Source organism: Balaenoptera musculus, chromosome 20, assembly GCF_009873245.2.
Source record: "Balaenoptera musculus isolate JJ_BM4_2016_0621 chromosome 20, mBalMus1.pri.v3, whole genome shotgun sequence".
NCBI classification, from domain to species: Eukaryota; Metazoa; Chordata; class Mammalia; order Artiodactyla; family Balaenopteridae; genus Balaenoptera; species Balaenoptera musculus.
The window spans coordinates 37421560-37440443 of NC_045804.1; the positions used below are offsets into that span (position 1 = coordinate 37421560).

An 18884-nucleotide genomic window follows, 5' to 3' on the forward strand; every position below is an offset into this window, starting at 1 on the left:
ATAAGAGCTTTTAGAGATCCTGTAACCTAGAATTTAGGAACTGCTTTACAGCCCTAAGAATATCATAAAATTTAGTCAGACACTTGGTATTTCCTTTTTCTTTATGGTGTTTGATTTGTTAAATAATAACAAAATCAAAAATTGTAAAGCTCCAATCATATTTTCATTATTTAATGCACTTTTTACTTTCAGTAAGCCATCCATTTTGAAATTTTTCTGTGGTCCCCAGTTGGTTCATTCTTTGTCGTAATATATTTATTGGCATGTTAATTGTAACTCTCACTTGATTTATTCTCAGGCTTATCGCCACACTGTAATGGTAGTGATTGTGGATATTCATCTAGCATGGAAGGGAGTGAAACTGGTTCTCGGGAGGGTTCGGACGTTGCTTGCACTGAAGGCATTTGTAATCATGATGAACACGGTAGGTTCAGATTAAGCTTCCCAATTATTTCTGCTACATGGCTGATTTAAACACCCAAATAAGAGATTATTGATTTCTGCAGGTGATGACTCCTGTGTTCATCACTGTGAAGACAAAGAGGATGATGGCGACAGTTGTGTTGAATGTTGGGCAAATTCTGAAGAGAACACCACCAAAGGAAAAAATAAAAAGAAGAAAAAGAAAAGCAAGATGTTGAAATGTGATGAACATGTAAGTGTCATAACTTGGAATCCTTAAACCTTTGTTCTTTTCCTTGGAGTGGCAAATGTGCAGCTTAGCTGCTAGGATTTTTTTTTTTTTTTTTTTTTTTTAAGAATGAGTACCTATGCAGTTCCATTGGTTGCTCATCTTGTGAATTTATATGCATGTGTGTGCCTGATGTGGTCATTTGTCCAACAGTCGATGTGAGTCATAAATCCAATTCATTCTTTTCATAATAGTTTTTAATCTTTTAGCTCTGTAATCTTGAGCAGTTTGCTTGATCTGTTTTCCCATCTGTGAAATGTAGATAATAGTCCCTGTCAGATTAGGTTCTGTGAAGATGAAATGAAATTATATTGGTGGGTTAGCATAGTGTTCGGTGTGCAGTAAATGCCTAGTAACTGCCAGCTGTTGCTGTTATTCAGTATTCCTGCTAAAATCTTAACACACTGTCAGGGCATTTTTTTTCTTTAAAAAATAGTAATTGCTATTATTCCCTGCCTTTTTACCTGAGAAATCCTTTTGCTGTGGTTTCAGATCCAAAAGCTTGGAAGCTGTATTACAGATCCAGGTAATCGAGAAGCCTCAGGAAATACCGTGCACACAGTGTTTCACCGTGACAAGACCAAAGATACACATCCTGAAAGCTGTTGCAGCTCTGAAAAGGGTGGGCAGCCACTGCCTTGGTTTGAGCATAGGAAAAATGTACCACAGTTTGCAGAACCTACAGAAGCGTCGTTTGGTCCTGATTCTGGAAAAGGTGCCAAGAGCTTAGTTGAACTCCTTGTAAGTAAGCCATGATTATCTTTTTGTGGATAACTGATTGTTCACGGGGTAGATGTGGGAGGGAACGTATTTGAGGGTTTAACGTTGGGAATGGGAGGAGGCTTATAAGCAGTTAAGGGCAGTATTTCATTATTTTTTGGTCACTTCATTCCTGCTCTTACACTTAACTACTCTGGAGCACATTTCCTCGTCTTCCTTTGTCTCAAAGGTAGAAAAGATTAGTTGGGAGACGGGGATAGAGTTAGCATTATGTCCAGGAGTCTGACTCCTTGACAAGGGTTATTATAAGCAAACTGCCTTTCTGAGTGGCAATTTATGGTAGCCACCCTTCCAGACCAGGAAAGAATATAGAATCTGAACTAGAGCCCACTTTCTAGGTTACTTCCTTTAGGTGTCATGTAGGATAAAAGCATATAACTGAACTTGGAAAATCTTTTATTACTGACTCCAGTTCTTGATACTTTAGATGAATTATACCTGATTCCAAGCAACCCAGTGCGTAGTTTGTGTGGGACTTGGAGGAGGGGCAAAGAAGGAGAAGGGTGGGATCTTTTCTGTAGTCATTATGGGATCCCAAGGGAACCAAATCCCTTAGAATATTAGCTTTTTTCTTTTTTATATGGTTGTAAAGTTTAATGGTGATGCTGTGTATTTCGTAAGTTTAAAAAAGGTTATATTTTACTTAATGTGTAGAGAGAAAAGTTTCAACATAGAACCAGCCAGAGATAAGTCAGGTTATTTAAAATTTGGTAGCTATTTGTAACCATCCCTAATCACTTTTGAAGGCTGAAGTGTGTTGGGAGTCTGCTTGTAGGCTTCTAGGACAAATTACAGATCCAGAGTTTTAAACCAAGTTGAGTTGCCTTTTATTCTTACTTAGTACTTTCTAAGACAGAATGACATTATGCCTATCCTGTAAACATTCCAATTAAACTAAAGGTTAGACTGCTTTAATTTTTCTCTGTCCTCCATCACCGTAGCATTTTGCATTCTTAATTTAAGTCATAGTCTTAACTACTGCTTTAATTTGCAGGATGAGTCTGAATGTACTTCAGATGAGGAAATCTTTATCTCACAAGATGAAATACAGTCATTTATGGCTAATAACCAGTCTTTCTACAGCAATAGAGAACAATACCGACAGCACCTGAAGGAGAAATTTAATAAATACTGCCGCTTAAATGATCACAAGAGCCCCATTTGTAGTGGCTGGTTGACAACGGCTGGAGCAAATTAAATAAATAAAATAGCTCTGTCTTTCAATGAAACACTGAAGATGACTACTGCGCCTTCTCTTTCAAAACAAACTCTTAATTTAGTGACTTATGGCAAAATTTTATCTTAAATCAATGTGATTCTTTCTTGTTTTGGGAGACGGTGGAGGTAACCTCCTTAGTTTGTTCTTTCTTCAGGCTTGTGTCTTTAGTTGTGTGGCTGCGCAGGCCTGCCGTATGATTTAAGCCATCCCTTTTCATTAAATGTTTCTCTTCCTGTGAGACTTACTAAAAAGCAACTTAGTGGCAAAAAGTAATGTTGTACTTATACTTCTGTACAGAAATGACAATGAGCTGAATATATGGTTTTACAAAGTAGACATCCACTTGCGAAATGTTTGGATGTAATGTTAAAGCGCAATGTGCAAAATTTAAAATAAAGAATATTTATTAATACGCATAGTAAAATTTGGTGTACATGTTTCTGCTTAATGTGTGGCAGTATTTTAATTTGCCACCTGTGGTCTTGGTACTTGGCCAGTGTTGATGTTAGACAGGATGAAGAGCAAATGAGGAGACAGAGACAGATTGCTGAAGACAAAATTCTTCCCTTCATCAGAGTTGACAACCGAGAAAAGCAGTTTCCAGTCTTCTGTTTTGAAAGAATAAGTTTGCTGCGATACCGTTAAATACTGGCTAGCATCTTACTTCCTCATGAGACTTTTAATTGCTGTTATTAATAAAGTTCCCTGATACATAACACAAAGCACCTTAAATTCAGAGGTTCATATTGAACTAGAAGAATGAGAACAAAACTTGGCAGAATTCCAGCCAAAGGTTTCCTGCTAAGTAATTACTCAGCACGTAGAGAACTGGGAGCAGCAGGCTGCACTGAGAGCTAACCGCACTGCAGTCTGTGTGAGTGCCTGTTTACCTGGTTTCCAACAATAAGGTCACTATGGCATTACAGTTTACTGCTTTCACAAGCTGTCTGTGAGTACTGAAGAAGGAGAGATTCCCCTAGGAGTAGCATTTGGCTGCCATTTAAAAGGTTGAGTCAGTAATTCAGTAAACTCATGTGCTTAGAGCTTTGTGTCTACAGGTTGATAATACTTGGTGGGCAGCAGACAAATAGTGGGACGGTCAATACCTCTGTGCGGTGGGGATGGAGTGAATTTTATAGGCTTTCTACCACTTAATCAGACTTCTAATCAGATTTCAAATGGGCAACAGCAGAAGCTTAGTGAGATTTAACTTTTGTAGTTGGTGGCATTTTTCTGATCCACCCCTGAGTTGTCTTTTCAGATCAAAGTGTTGTATAGGGATTGGGGCAGAGATAAAGTGAGTCATTCCTTTCTGACTCTTGTTTGCTTTCATCCTGGAATCCATAAAAAATGACTAAGGGTCTCCCACAGCCCTTGGCTCTGAACCCAAACCCCTCTCCACCACCTGTCACAGTCAGGTTCTCTCCAGATCCCTAAATTAAGCAAGGGCTGGTTTTGTTTTGTTTTAATCTTTGCCCCTGGGGCCAAACACAGGAGTGCTTGTTGAGTGAATAAACCAGCCACATTGACTGCTTATTCCATTGCTTGCAGTAGCAGGATTCCAGTAGTTATGCAGAGGTAAGTTTTCTCTTTGGAAGGATGGCTATATAAAGAATGCAGAAGTGAGGCAGTTTTCATGCTTTGATGGAATATCCTTAGTGGTCAGAAAAGTGAGTTCTACTTTGGACAGAACCAACAACCTAAGAAGAGACAAAGGAGAATGGAGTGAAGGCAGTTTAGGAGCACATCCCCTGGCCTAATACTGGACTGCTTGCCATCCAAGCCAGGCTTCTCATTTGTCTCAGTATAGTCTATAAAATGAAAGTGTTAATAGGTACTATCTCATATGGCTCTTGGGGATATTAATATATTTAAAGTGCTTATAAAAGTGCCTGTCACACAGTAAGCGCTCAATAAATGTTAGCTATTGCTTTACTCTCTTACATACACCGTGATACATTTGCTCCAATGGGAGTGGGGGGGCTTAGGAAAGTTGTAGACTGTAGGCCATTAGGGATACAACCCCCCCAATACACGTGTACTTCGGGGTCTTTGCATTTTTAACCATCAGTTCTCCTTGGTTAGTAAGGCCAAGGGATCAGGTAGGGTTGAAAGCCCCTCCCAAGGTCACCCAGCGTTGACAGCTGAGACACTCAGCCCTTTCTGAGCGGAATCCTTCCCATCAGCCACCGGCTGGTTTAGGAAGGCGTTGGAGTCACCTTAAGTGCCCTTAATTTCTCTTCCTGGCCTTAGGGGTCAGGAACAGGGAAGGCAGACCGAGCAGGAGTCAGGAGTACGTGCGTTCTCGGGGCCTGGTGCAAGCCCCCGCCAAACTTTGTTTTCCTCCCCGAAGGGTAGGAGCTCACCAGGAAAGCTGGACCGCGAACTCCCAGCACCATCCGGCCCTGTCCCGCGAGGAGCGGTTTCCTCCCGGCGCAGACTGGGCGGGGCCGGAGGGGGGCGGGGCCGTGCCCGCGCTGCAGGCGCAGGGGGCGGGGTGGCCAGGCCGCTGCTGGTCCTCCGGCGGGATGTGGCCATTTGCGGAGCAGCGGAGGGTGGAGCCGGGGGCGGAGGCAGGCCAGAGTGGAAGCAGCTCCAGGCGCAGCTCTGACTGGGGCAGGTCGGCGGCGGTTGCCGCGGTGGTGACAAGAGAGTGGCCGGACCCCTACGACCCGGGGCGGAACTCTGCGATCCAAGTGCTCGGCTCCCCAAGCGAGGTGGGCGGGCGGCTCGGGACCCTGGCCAGGGCCGGCATGGAGCGGTGGCGTGACCGGCTGGCACTGGTGACGGGAGCCTCGGGGGGCGTCGGCGCGGCCGTGGCCCGAGCCCTGGTCCAGCAGGGACTGAAGGTGGTGGGTTGTGCCCGCACCGTGGGCAACATCGAGGTAAGGCCCTGCTGGGGAACGGGTCGCTCTGGGTGGCGTCGTTTTCTGCCGGGCTAGGGTCCAGGTGGGGGAGGGGGAGTGGTCGGAGCCAAGCTGTCACGCTGCCCTCACTTGCCCGCCACCCCAGGGTCACTTGCAGCAGGCTCAGGGGCAAGAGAGACGGATGCCTAGGCGGAGGGGAGGCTGCTTTTGGACCCCTCAGGGCAGGACTCCACCTTCGCTTTTCAAAGTCCAGTCTTTTAAGGAGCCTTTTCTCCTGACAGCCTCTACTCCAGTATACCAAATCTCTGACTCACTGGCATCTTTCTCCTTCTCCCCGACCTGCATGCCCGGGTTGGCTGAGGAAGGGAGAAGCCAGAGATCAGGGGCTAAGCCAGGGAGAAGGAAGGAAAGCTTTCCCAACTCAGTGGCTAAGTGGGCTACTGGATTGCTTCCTCTGGTCCCCAGACCTAGCCCACAAAAGCCAAGCAAAGTGAGCAGGAGCTAGAGGTTTTGATCGTGATCATTTTCACCCAGGACTGCGAGTGGGATTGGGGTGGGAGTGGAACTTTTCTGAAGAGGCTCAGCTCCATCTTCCCCCGAAATGTGAGGGTTAGCTCCTACCCGATGGACATAAGGGATGAATGGGATATATAGGTAGACCTTTCTTCAATCTCACTGTCCCAGGTGGGACTGACTAGGTGAAATAGGGCATTGAACATGTGAGCCCTGGGGGACAAAGCATTGTGGAACTGAACCTCCTGGTTTTTCTCTTAACGCGGGTTGGGAGCCCCAAGAGTTGTAAGCAATAAGTGCTCAGAGAAAACTGAAATGAAGTTGGCTATGTTGGAGCAGGGAGGAAGGATACAAGAAACTTCCGTCATAGGATCACTTTGGATTTGCCCCTGGCAAGACCCCTCTCAGGGATTGGGCTAGTGCTTAGCTTTATCTCCACCCTTGCTCAAAGTCCCTGGGTGGGGAGAGGGTGAGGAGGCCTTGGGTGGGGGCAGAGTGGGAAGGTGTACCGGAAGGAGGACGGTCCCCCCCGCCTTGCTGCTGACCAAAGGTGCACTTTATAGCCTCCTAGATAGTCCCAAGGTCACCTGGCTATACTGTTGCCCCACTCTGCCCCTCCCTTTCTCCTATCCTGAGGCGCTCAGGGCCCAGCCCGCACTTTGGAGCCTAGAGGATCAGACCAGGGATTAGACCACTTGATTCCCTAATTCTAAAGCCACTCTTGCCTTCTCTTCTTACCACCTCCCGACCCCCAACCAGCCAGGAAAGGGGTCCCTGAGCCCAAAGGAGATCCCCAGGCTGATCACTCAGCCCCAGGGTATCTCCTTTAATGAGGGAAGAATGGCTCTGCTGTGACGGGACTGACATGGTTTCAGGTCATTTTTGAGGATAGATGAAGACAGGTAGGGCAGAGAAGGCAGTGACAGGGAGTCCCTCCATTCTGGCTTTCCTGCAGGGCTTTGAGTCTGGAGGAGGAAGGGAGAAGTTGCATGCCAGGGGAGGGGAGAATTCCAGGCTTCTTTGTCCACAGTCTGCTTTTATGGATTGGTTGATTCACTCATTCATCGATACTAAAACAGAATTTGAGTTCTGGCCTCCTACAACAAGAAGCCCTATTTCCTGAGGTGGTCATGAGTAGGTGAAATCAGGTGAAAGGGGACTTCTGGGTCCCTGAGGACTGTACCTCTTAAACTCTTGGAAAGTTAAAGCAGAAAAGAATTTCCTAGGTCACCTGACCCAGCCCTTTTATTCTCAGCTTGGTCTGGGGGAAGGAAGGTGTTCCAGGGCAGCTGGCCAAGCCGGCCTTCCTCTAGGGCGCCCTGCACCCGCCAACCCTCTCCCTCCCACACATGTACATAGTCACCTTCATGAGGCTCAGGTGCCCGGTCACTCACTGGCCTCCAAGGCTACCACATAGTTTGTTTTCTTCCTGATTCTGAATGGCAGCTTCCCTCATAGCCATCTCTCAATGGCCCGTCTTTCTCAGATCTTTCTCTCTCAGGGATCCTTAGTGTCTTGAGGACCCTGGCAATGCACAGGGGTACCCAATGTCACCTGCCACCTGGCTTGGCTCATAGTGTCCAGAGAAACTTTGGGGTGGAGGGTGGTGCACCGTGGGTCAGAGAGAAAGAATCTGTCCTGACTTCCTGACCCTTTCTATAGGCGGAGTGAGGGGAGACTGGCAGTTGGGCTCAACTGAAACGTATGTGTGAGGACTCTGAGCCGACTGGCTGCCGTTTGTGGAGGGAGGGCGATAGTTTAGATGTAAGCCCTTCTGGGAGGGACTGGATGGAGTGATGGGAGAGAAGAGAATCGAGGCCCTGGTGTAACCAGCTCAGTGACTCTTGGCTCCGGCAGAAGGAGCAGGGGGTTGGGGGAGGCTTGCATCTCCCCTACCAGCGGAGGTGTGTTCCTATTGGGAGAGAGTCAGAAAAGAGATATCACTCCATTCCCAGGATCCCTGAGCCCCTTCTCTGACACACTCACAGCCCCAGCCCTTCTCCCCTTTTAGACCTGAAGACTCGAGTTTATCCCTCAGGTTCCTCCTTTGATGATCTCAGCCTCCCCCTCCCTCCCTCAGGGAGTGCTCTCATCCCGCCCCCCCACCCCGGGACTTTGACCAAAGAGGACACGCTTTGGGGATGGGCAGTCCTAACATCTCTGTGGCTGCAAGGTGGCCGCCAGAGGCGAGAGTTCTGTGAGCAGTGACACCGGTGGGAGGTTATCTCTGGGTGGGGAGGCGTGGAGTGAGCAGCTCACCCCAGTTAGACCCCTGTTGGGTTTCATAGGAGCTGGCTGCCGAATGTAAGAGTGCAGGCTACCCCGGGACTTTGATCCCCTACAGATGTGACCTGTCAAATGAGGAGGACATCCTCTCCATGTTCTCGGCGGTCCGCTCTCAGCACAGCGGTGTGGACATCTGTATCAACAACGCTGGCTTGGCCCGGCCTGACACCCTGCTCTCAGGCAGCACCAGCGGCTGGAAGGACATGTTCAATGTAAGGGCTGCAGGCCTGCGGCTGGGGGTGACAGGGATGGGGGAGAGGCTGGGAGAAGAGCGGGGAGCCAGGAGCCAGAGAGCTGCTGGGGATAGACGTCTACTGAGAGGGGCCTTCAGTTTCCTACCTGGGGCACTCTCCCCTGCTTCTCCTCCCCCGAAGGAGAGAGAGTGGATGAATGGCCATATCTTTTTCATTCTTCTTTCCTTTGAGCCCCTGGGGGCAGTTCTTAAAGTCTAGGCTGATTTCCTTCTCTTGGAAGAGATATGGATAGGGGAGAGAACGGCTGTCGGTTGAACGTCCCCAAGTGTCAGCACTGTGCTGAGTGCTTGGGACCATGGTCTTATGGGAAGAAAAGGGACCAAGAGACAGGAGATAAAGAAGATGATGATCTCGCTCAGCCCCACCAGTAACTATGTGGCTTCACGCTCTCTGAGCTTCAGTCTTGTCACATTTAATTGGGATGAAACACACCTAGACCATCAATATCTGGGGTCACAAACTCCAGTGTCCGCTGGGGCTGGGTAGGTACGTAAAGGAGGGAGGCGGGTCGCATGGGAAAGCACATGGATGTCGGGGGGGTCGCTGCGCTGCAGTCTGGGCAGTGCGGCCAGATCCTATGACTTCTCTGAGAGCAGAGGGGACCTAGATTTTCATGTGGAACCTCACCCCTCCCATTCACCGAAACCTCAGCTCCAGGAGGGCAAGGAGTTTTGTCTATTTTACTCTCTGTTATAGCCTCAGCCTGCAAACACTCCACAGATATTTTTTGAATATATGAAACCTTCCAATACATATTGGAAGTGAATTTTTAAATGTTTCAAAACCATGTGTGGACCAAACACAGGCTTCAGGACATGGGTTTTCAACTTCTAGACTGTACTGTGAGGCAATATTGGGGTATGAAAATATTCTGAGAAGTTGAAAGCATTGTGTAAATGGGATGCTTCTTTCCCCTCACAATCCTTTTCACATGTGCTCACAATAGATTTAGCACCTAACAAGTGCTTGGGCCCAGAAATACGCAATGAAAGTGGAAACAATAAACGGGAAATGAAGCACTGCCTTTGCCCTCAGGGAGCCTTCTGGAAGATCCGAGTTGTGGTCCTCACCTGCAGTAAGGGAGTCTTTAAACCTGGGCCTCAGCTTACCCATCTGTAAAGTGAGGCACATATATTAAATCCCTAAGACCCCTTTCAGATTGAACACTATGTAATTCTCTTAGGGTCGTCTTATGAGGCATCTCCCAATAGAACCACATCATTGAACACACAGGGAACCCCTGACCCCTATACCTAGGAGAATCCACTCCCCTGGCCCAAGGGGATCTGTGTCTCTTACTCCATCCATCCGTCCTCAGGAGCTGAGTTCTCTGCCCCAGAAACCCACCTTGTTAAGAGGACCAGAAGCAGGGCTGGAAACCTCTTATGTCCTGCCGTGAATGCTGGGGCAGGTTTACACCAAGAGTATTTGTCCTGATGCCTGGCTCTGACACCCGATAAAGAGAAACATCTAATCTCCCGGCTGGTCTCCTCTCTTCCCCAGAGGAGAGAGCGAAGACCTGCTGAAAGCTTTATCGCTGCTTGTCCTCGTGGGTGAGGCTAAAGGGGTGGGGCTGGGCAGGAGCTTTAGAGCAGCGACACTTCTTCAGGCCTCTGTTCCAGGAAGGGCGGGGATCTGGGGTCACCTCTGCCAGAGGAGCAGGAGTGGGAGGGGGCCAAGGAAGGCAGGAAGCCCCCATGCCCTTGGGACGTCCCTTGCTATCCTGTGACAAGTTACCCCACCCTCTGATGAGTCTCTGTGCCTTGTCTTCCAGATGGAACAGAGGTTAAAGGAAGGCGTGGAATGAAGGAGGATCAGGCCTTCTCCTCTCCACTGTAGTCTCAAGGGAGGGACAGGAAAGGCACAGAGAGTAGTGGGTAAGGTGGGGAGAGGCTAAGATCTGTCCTGAGGAGAGAGATTTTTACAGTCATTTTAGGAAGGATTTTAGGCTGATTAGGAGAGAGGCGAGCCAGTGACTCTGTCCCAGAGAAGAGTAGGGTATTTGGAGAAGAAAGGAGATGATTCCCTAAGGTAGAGGTCCTGCTGTTTGCACAGGAGACAGCCAAGACAGGGAGGGTTCCTGGGTCATGGGTGCATGTGGGGGGCATCGTCCAGGGAGAGGTGCTGCCTCTGCTGTCAGCTGGGGCTGGTGGCTTGAGGGGTAGGGGAACCTAAAGCCAGGTGCCCTGTCCCCTTCATTGGTCTCTGATAGGACCCGGACTCTGTTTTGGATGCCCCCCCGCGCCCCCGCCCCAGGGTGCTCTGTGGCTCCGTCACCTGTTCAGATGGGCCCAAGCTGGAGACACTCCATTGCCCCTCTGGCCTGCAGGTGAACGTGCTGGGCCTCAGCATCTGCACACGGGAAGCCTACCAGTCTATGAGGGAGCGGAAGGTGGATGACGGGCACATCATTAACATCAACAGGTGAGGCCGGTGGCCGAGGGCTAGAGCTCAGATCACCACGCACCCTCCAAGCAGGGTGATCTGCTGCAGCTCATTTGACCTCTTTGGACCTCCGTTTCCTGGGTGGTAAAACAGGGATTTAACACCCAGTTAATACCCAAATGGCACGACTGTGGTGAGGGGAAGAATAGTATGTGTCAAATGCCAGCCCCTAGTTGGCTGGAAGGGGTAGCTCAGCCCCTTTGCAGCTGAAGCCTGGGGGCTCTCCTGGGACTGAGGTTCTCCAGTCCTCAGGCCGCGGCATGAACCTCACCTCGTGGCACAAAGACTGCACAGTCTCTGTCACTGGGGAGTCCCCGGAGACGTGGCCTCTGTCCCACAGATCTCCCAATAGAACCACATCAGCGAACACACAGATGAAATGGAGAGAGTTTTGACAACCTGCGTGGACTGGAGAGTGAATGCTGTGGTCGGCGTAGGGAGGACTTCTAGGAAGAGTGGGGCTCACAGGAGCTGCTTGAATTACAGAAGCTGGGCCAGTGGCCGTGAGGATGGCCTCTGGAGGTCCCGTTTAGAAGGCGTCCAGGGGGTGGGCTTGGCTGGTACAGCAGGGGGCATTGCTTCACCCTCTCCTTTCCCCTTCCCTCCCTCCACCCAGCATGTCTGGCCACCAAGTGCCACCCCAGTCCGTGGCCCATTTCTACAGTGCTACCAAGTACGCCGTCACTGCGCTGACAGAGGGGCTGAGGCAAGAGCTTCGGGAGGCCCAGACCCACATCCGAGCCACGGTGAGGGGTGGCCTGGCCCTGGTGGGGGTGGGGAGGCACCCGCCCGCTCACCTCACACACTCGCGGCCCGGGGCCCATGTCCTGGCTGTGCTGCTTAGAGCTCCCGGGTCTGTACTGGGCCCACATCTACTGGGCTCTGCTGCTACTTGCGTGGCCCTGCTCACTACTTGAGTTCCCGCATTTCTCGGACTTTGAGGTGGGAGGCGGGTTACCTGAAGGGAACATGGTGGGGTGAGACTGAGGGAAAGCAAGGGATTGTGGGAAACCACGGCTGGAAAGTGGGACTCTGGGCTCTTCCCTTGAAGGCTGTATGACCTTGGGTGACTTGCTCAACCTCCCCAAGCCTCAGTCTTCTCATCTGTAAAATGGAGATGATAATACCTCTCAGGTTATGAGGTTTTAAGGGACACCACTTTGTAAAACTGACCTGGCTTATGGTAATGGCTCTGTAGCTGGTAGGAATCATTCTGATAATCCCCAGTGGCAGCTTTGGAGGGAGGCGGTGGCTGCTGGACATCGGGCAGCCATCACTGTGAAGCTGGGGCCCTTTGGCTTCCATCCTTTCTCTGCGACCTCCCCAAGGCCTGGCCTCTGACTGGGGCTCAGCTCCTGAGCAGGCTGTCTCTGTTGGCCCAGTGCATCTCTCCAGGAGTGGTGGAGACACAATTCGCCTTCAAACTCCATGACAAGGACCCTGAGAAGGCAGCTGCCACCTATGAACACATGAAGGTGGGGCCCAGGGAAGCCATTCACTTCCTAAATGAAGGCAGAGGGAACCCTGGCCTTTAGACCTCACCCTTCTAGCCAGCCTGTCGCCCCTCCTGCAGGGTGGGGGTGGGAATGGGGATGCTGGAGAGGACCTCAGTGGTGGGAGGGAACTTGGATCCATCCTGCCCTCATCTCACCCCTTTCCCCTGGTGCTCTCAGTGTCTCAAACCTGAGGATGTGGCCAAGGCTGTCATCTATGTCCTCAGCACCCCGCCACACGTCCAGGTGAGTCTGGCCTTGGATGTCCATCCCCTGGAGGAGCCCAACCGTCCCCAGAGGAGACGAGCAGGGAGGCTTTAAGGGGGTGGGGAGAGCGTCCTGGCTTCCTCAAGCCTTGTGCCTTCCACAGATCGGAGACATCCAGATGAGGCCCACGGAGCAGGTGACCTAGTTTCCTGTGGGGAGCTCCTCCTTCCCTCCCTGCCCCTCAAGGCTTGGCACCTGCCTCTGGATTTGGGGTGTTGATTTCTGGACCCTTGGATTCCACTTCCTTTCCCCACCCCCACCAGGGGCTGGAAAACTTGCTTGAGGTTTCATATAATCTTGTCAAATTGTTTCCACCGAATTTGAAAAATGGGCAGGGGAGAGGAGGTGGTGTCCCTGATTGTTTTACCTGCGGATTCATTCTTGGTCTCCGCTTTGGGCTCCTTGGCCTTTGTTTGCTGTCCTTGGTCTCTTCCCTTTGACCTGGGAAAGGGACTGTGGCCAAAAGTGGGGCTTTCCCCTATCTTCTTGCACCCCACCCCTGTCCCTTCAGGATGAGGAGGCAGAGGGAAGCCCTCACCTTCCATCTGAATGGCTTTCGGGGCTCTGGGCTTCCTCCTTTCCCTGCATCCCACCCCCCACCCCATCTATTCCCCGTCCCAGTTCTCCAGCCCCACTGTGGCTTCTCAGCCCCCGGTGGGGTCCTCACTCCACTCTATGGCAGCAGAGTACCAGGGCCTGCCTCCCATGTGGGTTTCACTGTGATCATTAAAAAGGAAAAACTGCGACAACCTACCTTGGCTTCAGAAGTGTCTTTCAGGTCTTCCCCCTTCCTGTGATCAGGAATGGCTGTGTCTCAGGGTTTCTTCCAGGAGAGTGGGAAGGTGGGTGGATTGGGGGCATCACTTCTGGAGTGTGGATTACCTTTGGGCTGGGTCTTGAAAATGGGTAGGAGTTTGCCTGCCAGAAAAGAAGACAACACGGCTTGCAAGGCTGGGAGGCCCAGAAGAGCATGCAGTGTTGTGGGAACAGCACAGAACTTAGTGCAGGAGTGAGGTGGGGCTGAAAAGGTAGCTCCTTGCCTGGATCCCCCCGGGGTCTGAGTGCTGAGCAGGGAGTCTGGCCATTACCTGTGGGCCAAGGGCATCGGTTGGTTTGTCAGCAGGTGCAGGTCAGGCACAGAGCTGTCACTTAGAGAATCAGCGCCATGGCACAGGAAGTTATTGGTGGGGTCCTGCTGACTGGTGCCGACGGTTTGACAGGCAGTGGAGGTGTAGAGGAGGGGCTGGATGTAGGAGAATCTTCTGAGGAAAGTCACCAGCGCCCGGTGGAGGACGGGATGTGGGGAGGGACTCACCACGACTAACCAGGTTGAACAGGAAAGCCAACACATCCCCTTAAAGTGTCCTTTGCTGGTACCAGAGTGAGTGAGGTCCTCCAGCCTCCTGGGACCTTGAAGGGTGCAGAACGCAGCCCACGGTAGGGTCAGCTCAGCGGCGAGCACCCCTCGGGCCAGTGACTGGGCGGTGGAGGTCGTCGCTCAGCCGGCCCTGCAGGGGGCGCTGTGGGAACGACCTGGCCGCCGGGCATGCGCCGTGCGGCTCCGGGCCGGGGGCGGGGCCGTCCGAACGCGGAAGCGGAGTGGCTCACGTGGGGGCCGGGAGGGATCTGTCTAGGTTCCGCGGCCGGGTTCTGGCCAGTACCCGACTGGGAATCCTGGCCTTTCCTGTATCTGAGGGGGTGGACCGGGGGCAGCCTTCGGGTCCCCTTCACCCGCTTTGGGGGCCTGGGAGCGGGCCCCGGCGGGGTTGACCACTCCTGAGGACGCAGCTGGGGCATCGACCATGGCACTGCTCTCGGCCGTCGGCGGCGCGACCTGGCATTGCTGCGGTCGCCTCCTCACGCGTCCTTTCTCCCAAGCGGCGGGGCGTGGGGAGCGGCCCGGCGGGGAGGAGCTAAGCCGCCTGCTCCTGGATGACCTGGCGCCGACTCCGCGGCCGGCCGTGGGGCTGGAGCTTCTGTTTGGCCTGTCCCCGTGTCTCCTGGCTCTGCGGGCCGCCCGCCGCCGCGTGGCCCGGCTCCTGCTCCAGGCCGGTAGGTCCGGGCTGCAGGGGGAGCGGGCCGAGCTGCTGCGCGCGGCTGAGGCGCGGGACATCCCGGTTCTGCGGCCCAGACGGCGGAAGCTGGACGTCCTGTGCCGCTACCAGGTCCACCAGGGCGTCTGCATGGAAGTGAGCCCGCTGCGGCCCCGGCCCTGGGCTGAGGCCGGGGAGGCTCGGCCAGGAGACGACCCCCAGCAACTGTGGCTCGTCCTCGAGGGGCTACAGGATCCCCGGAATCTTGGGGCCGTGCTGCGCTCCGCTCATTTTCTCGGAGTGGATAAAGTCATCACCAGCCGGAGAAATAGGCATGGTCTCCCCTTATTCCCCGTGTGCCCCAATTTGGAGGCGCAGCCGAGTTCCTAAGCACCTTGACCCTTGGGTGGTCCCTCAGCCAGGCCTCCCCAACGCCAAAATTCTCACCCCTAACTCTTGGGGGCTGGGGGGAGGGCACGGCACCGGGCTTGAGACTACCCAGCCTCATACGGTGGCATGGGGAAATCTTGCAGCTGCCCGCTCAGTCCTGTAGTCAGCAAGGCCAGCGCCGGGGCTATGGAGGTGATGGACGTGTTCTCCACTGATGACCTTGTCGGTTTTTTACAGGTAATGGCGCGGAGAAGGAGGTGGGGCGGGGTGTCAGTAAAGGAGAAGAAATGAGCCAAGTTCAGTCTCTCCAAGGGCCCCCAGCTAGCAGCTGATGGACGAAAGGGAGAGAAGGGGGCGTGTTGGTATCGCTTCCTACATCCTTCTAAATCCCTTTAGGAAGAGAAAGATCCGGAGTTTTAAAAACCACACATGGTGGGACTTACCTGGCAGTCCAGTGGTTAAGACTCCGCGCTTCAAATGCAGGGGTTGCGGGTTCCATCCGCGGTCGGGGACTAAGATCCCACATGCCCCGCGGCGCGGCCAAAAAAAAAAAAAAAAAAAGGAAAGCACACACGCACGGAGCAGAATCTGATGTTAGGGACTTTTACTGCACTCCCTTCCGTGGCGTACATCTTTGCTCCTCCTGCGGGTTTACTCAGTGCCTCACTGCCCAGTAAGTAGGTATTCAGTAAATGCTCAGCTGTGAGGAGCAGGTGGCTCCTGGTTCCTCCAGTAGGGGCGCGGCTTGAAAGGCAACCTGAACAGGGACTAGTCTATGCCTTTCCCCTCGTCCCTCCCACAAGCGAAGAAACAAAGCAACAAAAGAAACCCTCAAAACCACCACCACCACCACCACCAAAAAAAAACCACTTTGATGTCTAAGAAGGAAGGGGCAAACCTAAGTATTAATAAAACCCCTCTTCTGGTCCATACACATTTTTCTTCAGCTGTGCTTCCCTTGCTGGACACAAGAGGGCAGTACTGCCCTGTATTTAGCAGCTTCCCTGACCATCCTCTCCCAGGGCTCCCAAGTCACAGTCCTTGGATCTCTTTTCTGTATATATTCATTTCTTGTTGGTCGCATCCAATCTGATGGCTTTAAATGCCATCTATATTCGAATGCCTCCCAGACTTGTATCCCTCCTGGATCTTGCTCCTGAACCTCAGATTTACATATGTAGTTGCCTGCTCAACAGCTCTTTTTTTCTGTCTTATGGGCATTTCAAACAAGATTTCCAAATGTTGTTCCTGTTCCTTTTGCAGACTTAACCAGCTCAATTGATGGCAACCCCTCCATCCCTTCAGTTGTTTAGGCCCCAAAACCTTGGCACCCTCCTTGATTCTTCCTACTCTCACTCCCCATGTCCCACCTGTTGGCATATCCTTTTGTTTTTACCTTGATGTTATTTCCACATTGTCACCATTTCTCACCATCTCCACTGTTACCACTCTGGTCCAAGCCACCATCATCTCTGGCCTGTATCAGTGCAGAAACCTAACTGGTCTGCTTGTTTCTGCTCGTGGCTCTCAACATAGGCAGAGTGATTTCTGTAGAGACATAAGTCAGACCATGTTACTAGTTCTCTGCTCAAAAACCTTTCAAAGCCTTTGCATCTCTCAGAGTAAAAGCCAAAGGCCTTCCAGTGGCCTCTGAGGTCCTACCTCACGTGGCCCTTTGTTTCCTCTCCTGTCTCAGTGGCTCCCTTTCCACTGGCCACCTTGTTCTGCTGCTCCTCACGCATGCCAGGTAAGCACCCGCCTCTGGGCCTTTGCACTTACTGATCTCTGCCTAGAATATTCCTCCCCCAGATGTCTACGTGGTGCTCCCTCACCTTCAGGTCTGCATTCAAATGTCACTTCAGTGAGGCCTTCCCTGACCAACCCTTCTACGAGGCTAGGATTTGGGCCTGTTTTGTTCATTGCCTTATGCAAGTGCCTAGAACAGAGCCTGCCCGTTCTAGGTGCTTAATAACTATTGACTGAATCTGGTGGCTCAACGAGGGAATGAATATATGGGCAGGGCCAGGGCTGTGATGAAGGTTTGGTGAGCTAGAGCATGATTTCTTCTTCCCTGTTTCAGGCCAAAGCCCGGCAGGGCTGGCTCGTGGCTGGCACGGTGGGCTGCCCGGGGCCTGAGATCTCCCTGTCTTCCGAGATCCCCATCACTAGTTGCTTGGAGTTCCTCTGGGACCGGCCTACTCTTCTAGTGCTGGGTAGGTAGATGCCCCTGCTTTTCTGTGCTCAGACATGCATTTTCTGAGTGCCTGTGTGAACAGCTGGGGCCTCCCTAACCCTCTGGCCCCCGTACCCTGCAGGGAACGAGGGCTCTGGTCTGTCCCCGGAGGTGCAGGCCTCCTGCCAGCTTCTCCTTAGCATCCGGCCCGGCCGGCAGCTGCCTCCTGGACTTGAATCCTTAAATGTCTCCGTGGCTGCAGGTGAGTCCCCACTCCCCTTACTTCTCTCCCTTCAATCACACATGTACAGCTGGTTCATCCTAAACAAGTTTCTCAGTCTTTCTGTGTCTCTGTTGCTTTATGTGCCAAATGAGGAAAATACCTACATCCTCTTGAGGATTAAGTGAGGGAGTGGCTGGCACATGGTCCCTCCTCTTCTCCATCCTTGTCCTTCTGTCTGTCTGTGCAGGAATTCTTCTTCACTCCATTTGCAGCCAGAGGAAGGGTTTCCCGGTGGACGGGAAGAGAGAGCAAACTCTTCAAGACCCCCAAGATCCCTCGGCCTCGTCTGAAGTGCCCAGAGTGGCTCAGCACCCAGGGCTGTCCTCGGGATGAGAAAAGGAGAGGCAAGACGGGGGCTGACTTGGACTGTCCGAGGTGTGTGTGTGCTGGGGGGGGGGGGGCACACACATCCACACGCTCGAATGTGCCGGGGTCTCTTGCCTTCTTGCCTGAGTGTGTGCACCCAGGCCCGTGTTTATAAACCACACTCCCAGGGCTGGGAGCTTTGTGGTGGAGACCAGAGGAAGTTCAGTTTCCCATTTTGGCTTTGGACTTGCAATTGGAGATGGCAGCTTGTTAATTTCCAGGCTGTGCTGGGACAGAGGGTCTCTTTCTTTCCAGGCCCTGCGTGGAAGTCAAGGGGAAGTTCAGACATCAGAAGGGAATCAAGCGGCCCAGTCCAGGGGTCCTCTTCCTCTTGGACCAGCGTGAGAATGTAGAGGGAAGCCCGGGGCTCTCTTGTGGGCCAGACAGGTGCAAATCCAAGCTCAAACCCTGCCCTACTGGGGCCTTGCGCACATGGCTTCATCTTTTTGTGTCTCGGGGCCCTTGTCTCCACCTCTCTCGCAGGGCTGTTGTGAGAATCCAATAAAACATCACCTGGTATCCAGCAGTCCCTCAACCAGTGGGCCATTATATCTGATTTCTCCATTAGGTGGCAGCCTCGCTCTTTGGTCCATAGTCTTCAGGAAGCTTTCACAGCCACCTGGGGAGATTCCTGGCTGTGGCCCACCCCCACCCCCCCACCCCAGAGGGTCAGGGGAACGATTAGCAAATACCTCCCACCCTACTGGCTCACCAGTAACCCCCATGGGTGAGTCATCAGTCAGTCTGCCTCTGTGGACCGACCCACTGAACCAGAGCCTTGGCCTTTGATTCTGGGAGGTGGTGAGGACGTCGCAGCATTGCTG

The 18884-nt window shown here is 52.2% G+C and overlaps 3 protein-coding genes across 18 annotated transcripts in view; all 3 read left to right on the forward strand.

Annotated features, from left to right (window-relative positions):
- The window catches only part of GGNBP2 (gametogenetin binding protein 2), a 30908-nt gene extending 28204 nt beyond the window's left edge, over positions 1 to 2704 (forward strand). For 11 of the 12 annotated variants that reach the window (XM_036836400.1, XM_036836403.1, XM_036836404.1 and 8 more), the window contains 4 exons: positions 299 to 424; positions 507 to 655; positions 1184 to 1432; positions 2466 to 2674. In XM_036836400.1, coding sequence (XP_036692295.1) covers positions 299 to 424; positions 507 to 655; positions 1184 to 1432; positions 2466 to 2669 — 728 coding nt within the window. In that variant the 3' untranslated portion in view covers positions 2670 to 2674. Of the gene's footprint in view, positions 1 to 298; positions 425 to 506; positions 656 to 1183; positions 1433 to 2465 lie in introns of all 12 variants that reach the window. The other variant, XM_036836412.1, reaches the window with a different exon arrangement.
- A 2496-nt stretch (positions 2705 to 5200) lies between these two features.
- Positions 5201 to 13568, forward strand: DHRS11 (dehydrogenase/reductase 11). Of its 3 annotated transcripts, none has more exons than XM_036837547.1 (7): positions 5201 to 5575; positions 8359 to 8568; positions 10940 to 11034; positions 11672 to 11801; positions 12438 to 12530; positions 12729 to 12794; positions 12919 to 13568. In XM_036837547.1, exons 1-7 carry the CDS (start codon positions 5219 to 5221, stop codon positions 12958 to 12960), a joined length of 993 nt encoding a protein of 330 aa, XP_036693442.1. In that variant the 5' UTR covers positions 5201 to 5218; the 3' UTR covers positions 12961 to 13568. The 3 variants fall into 3 exon arrangements, with proteins under 3 accessions (XP_036693442.1, XP_036693441.1, XP_036693443.1); XM_036837546.1 differs by having other exon boundaries at positions 12384 to 12530; positions 12919 to 13556; XM_036837548.1 differs by lacking the exon at positions 12729 to 12794 and having other exon boundaries at positions 12384 to 12530; positions 12919 to 13556.
- Positions 13569 to 14384: 816 nt separating this feature from the next.
- On the forward strand, positions 14385 to 18595 carry MRM1 (mitochondrial rRNA methyltransferase 1). 3 transcript variants are annotated; one of them, XM_036837550.1, is made up of 6 exons: positions 14387 to 15180; positions 15382 to 15475; positions 17319 to 17451; positions 17554 to 17673; positions 17882 to 18038; positions 18316 to 18595. In XM_036837550.1, exons 1-5 carry the CDS (start codon positions 14618 to 14620, stop codon positions 18025 to 18027), a joined length of 1056 nt encoding a protein of 351 aa, XP_036693445.1. In that variant the 5' UTR covers positions 14387 to 14617; the 3' UTR covers positions 18028 to 18038; positions 18316 to 18595. The 3 variants fall into 3 exon arrangements, with proteins under 3 accessions (XP_036693446.1, XP_036693445.1, XP_036693444.1); XM_036837549.1 differs by having other exon boundaries at positions 14389 to 15180; positions 17882 to 18069; XM_036837551.1 differs by lacking the exon at positions 17554 to 17673 and having other exon boundaries at positions 14385 to 15180; positions 17882 to 18069.
- Positions 18596 to 18884: the final 289 nt, after the last annotated feature.

What these genes read in the sequence shown, in the direction of transcription:
- DHRS11 (XM_036837546.1), top strand. Translation starts at nt 5,219, where the DNA reads ATGTGGCCATTTGCGGAGCAGCGGAGGGTGGAGCCGGGGGCGGAGGCA. An exon ending in CACATCATTAACATCAACAG is followed by an intron (nt 11,035 to 11,671) that starts GTGAGGCCGGTG and finishes CCCTCCACCCAG; the next exon opens with CATGTCTGGCCACCAAGTGC. An exon ending in CCACCTATGAACACATGAAG is followed by an intron (nt 12,531 to 12,728) that starts GTGGGGCCCAGG and finishes TGGTGCTCTCAG; the next exon opens with TGTCTCAAACCTGAGGATGT.
- MRM1 (XM_036837550.1), top strand. Translation starts at nt 14,618, where the DNA reads ATGGCACTGCTCTCGGCCGTCGGCGGCGCGACCTGGCATTGCTGCGGT. An exon ending in GCCTACTCTTCTAGTGCTGG is followed by an intron (nt 17,452 to 17,553) that starts GTAGGTAGATGC and finishes CGTACCCTGCAG; the next exon opens with GGAACGAGGGCTCTGGTCTG. An exon ending in AAATGTCTCCGTGGCTGCAG is followed by an intron (nt 17,674 to 17,881) that starts GTGAGTCCCCAC and finishes CTGTCTGTGCAG; the next exon opens with GAATTCTTCTTCACTCCATT.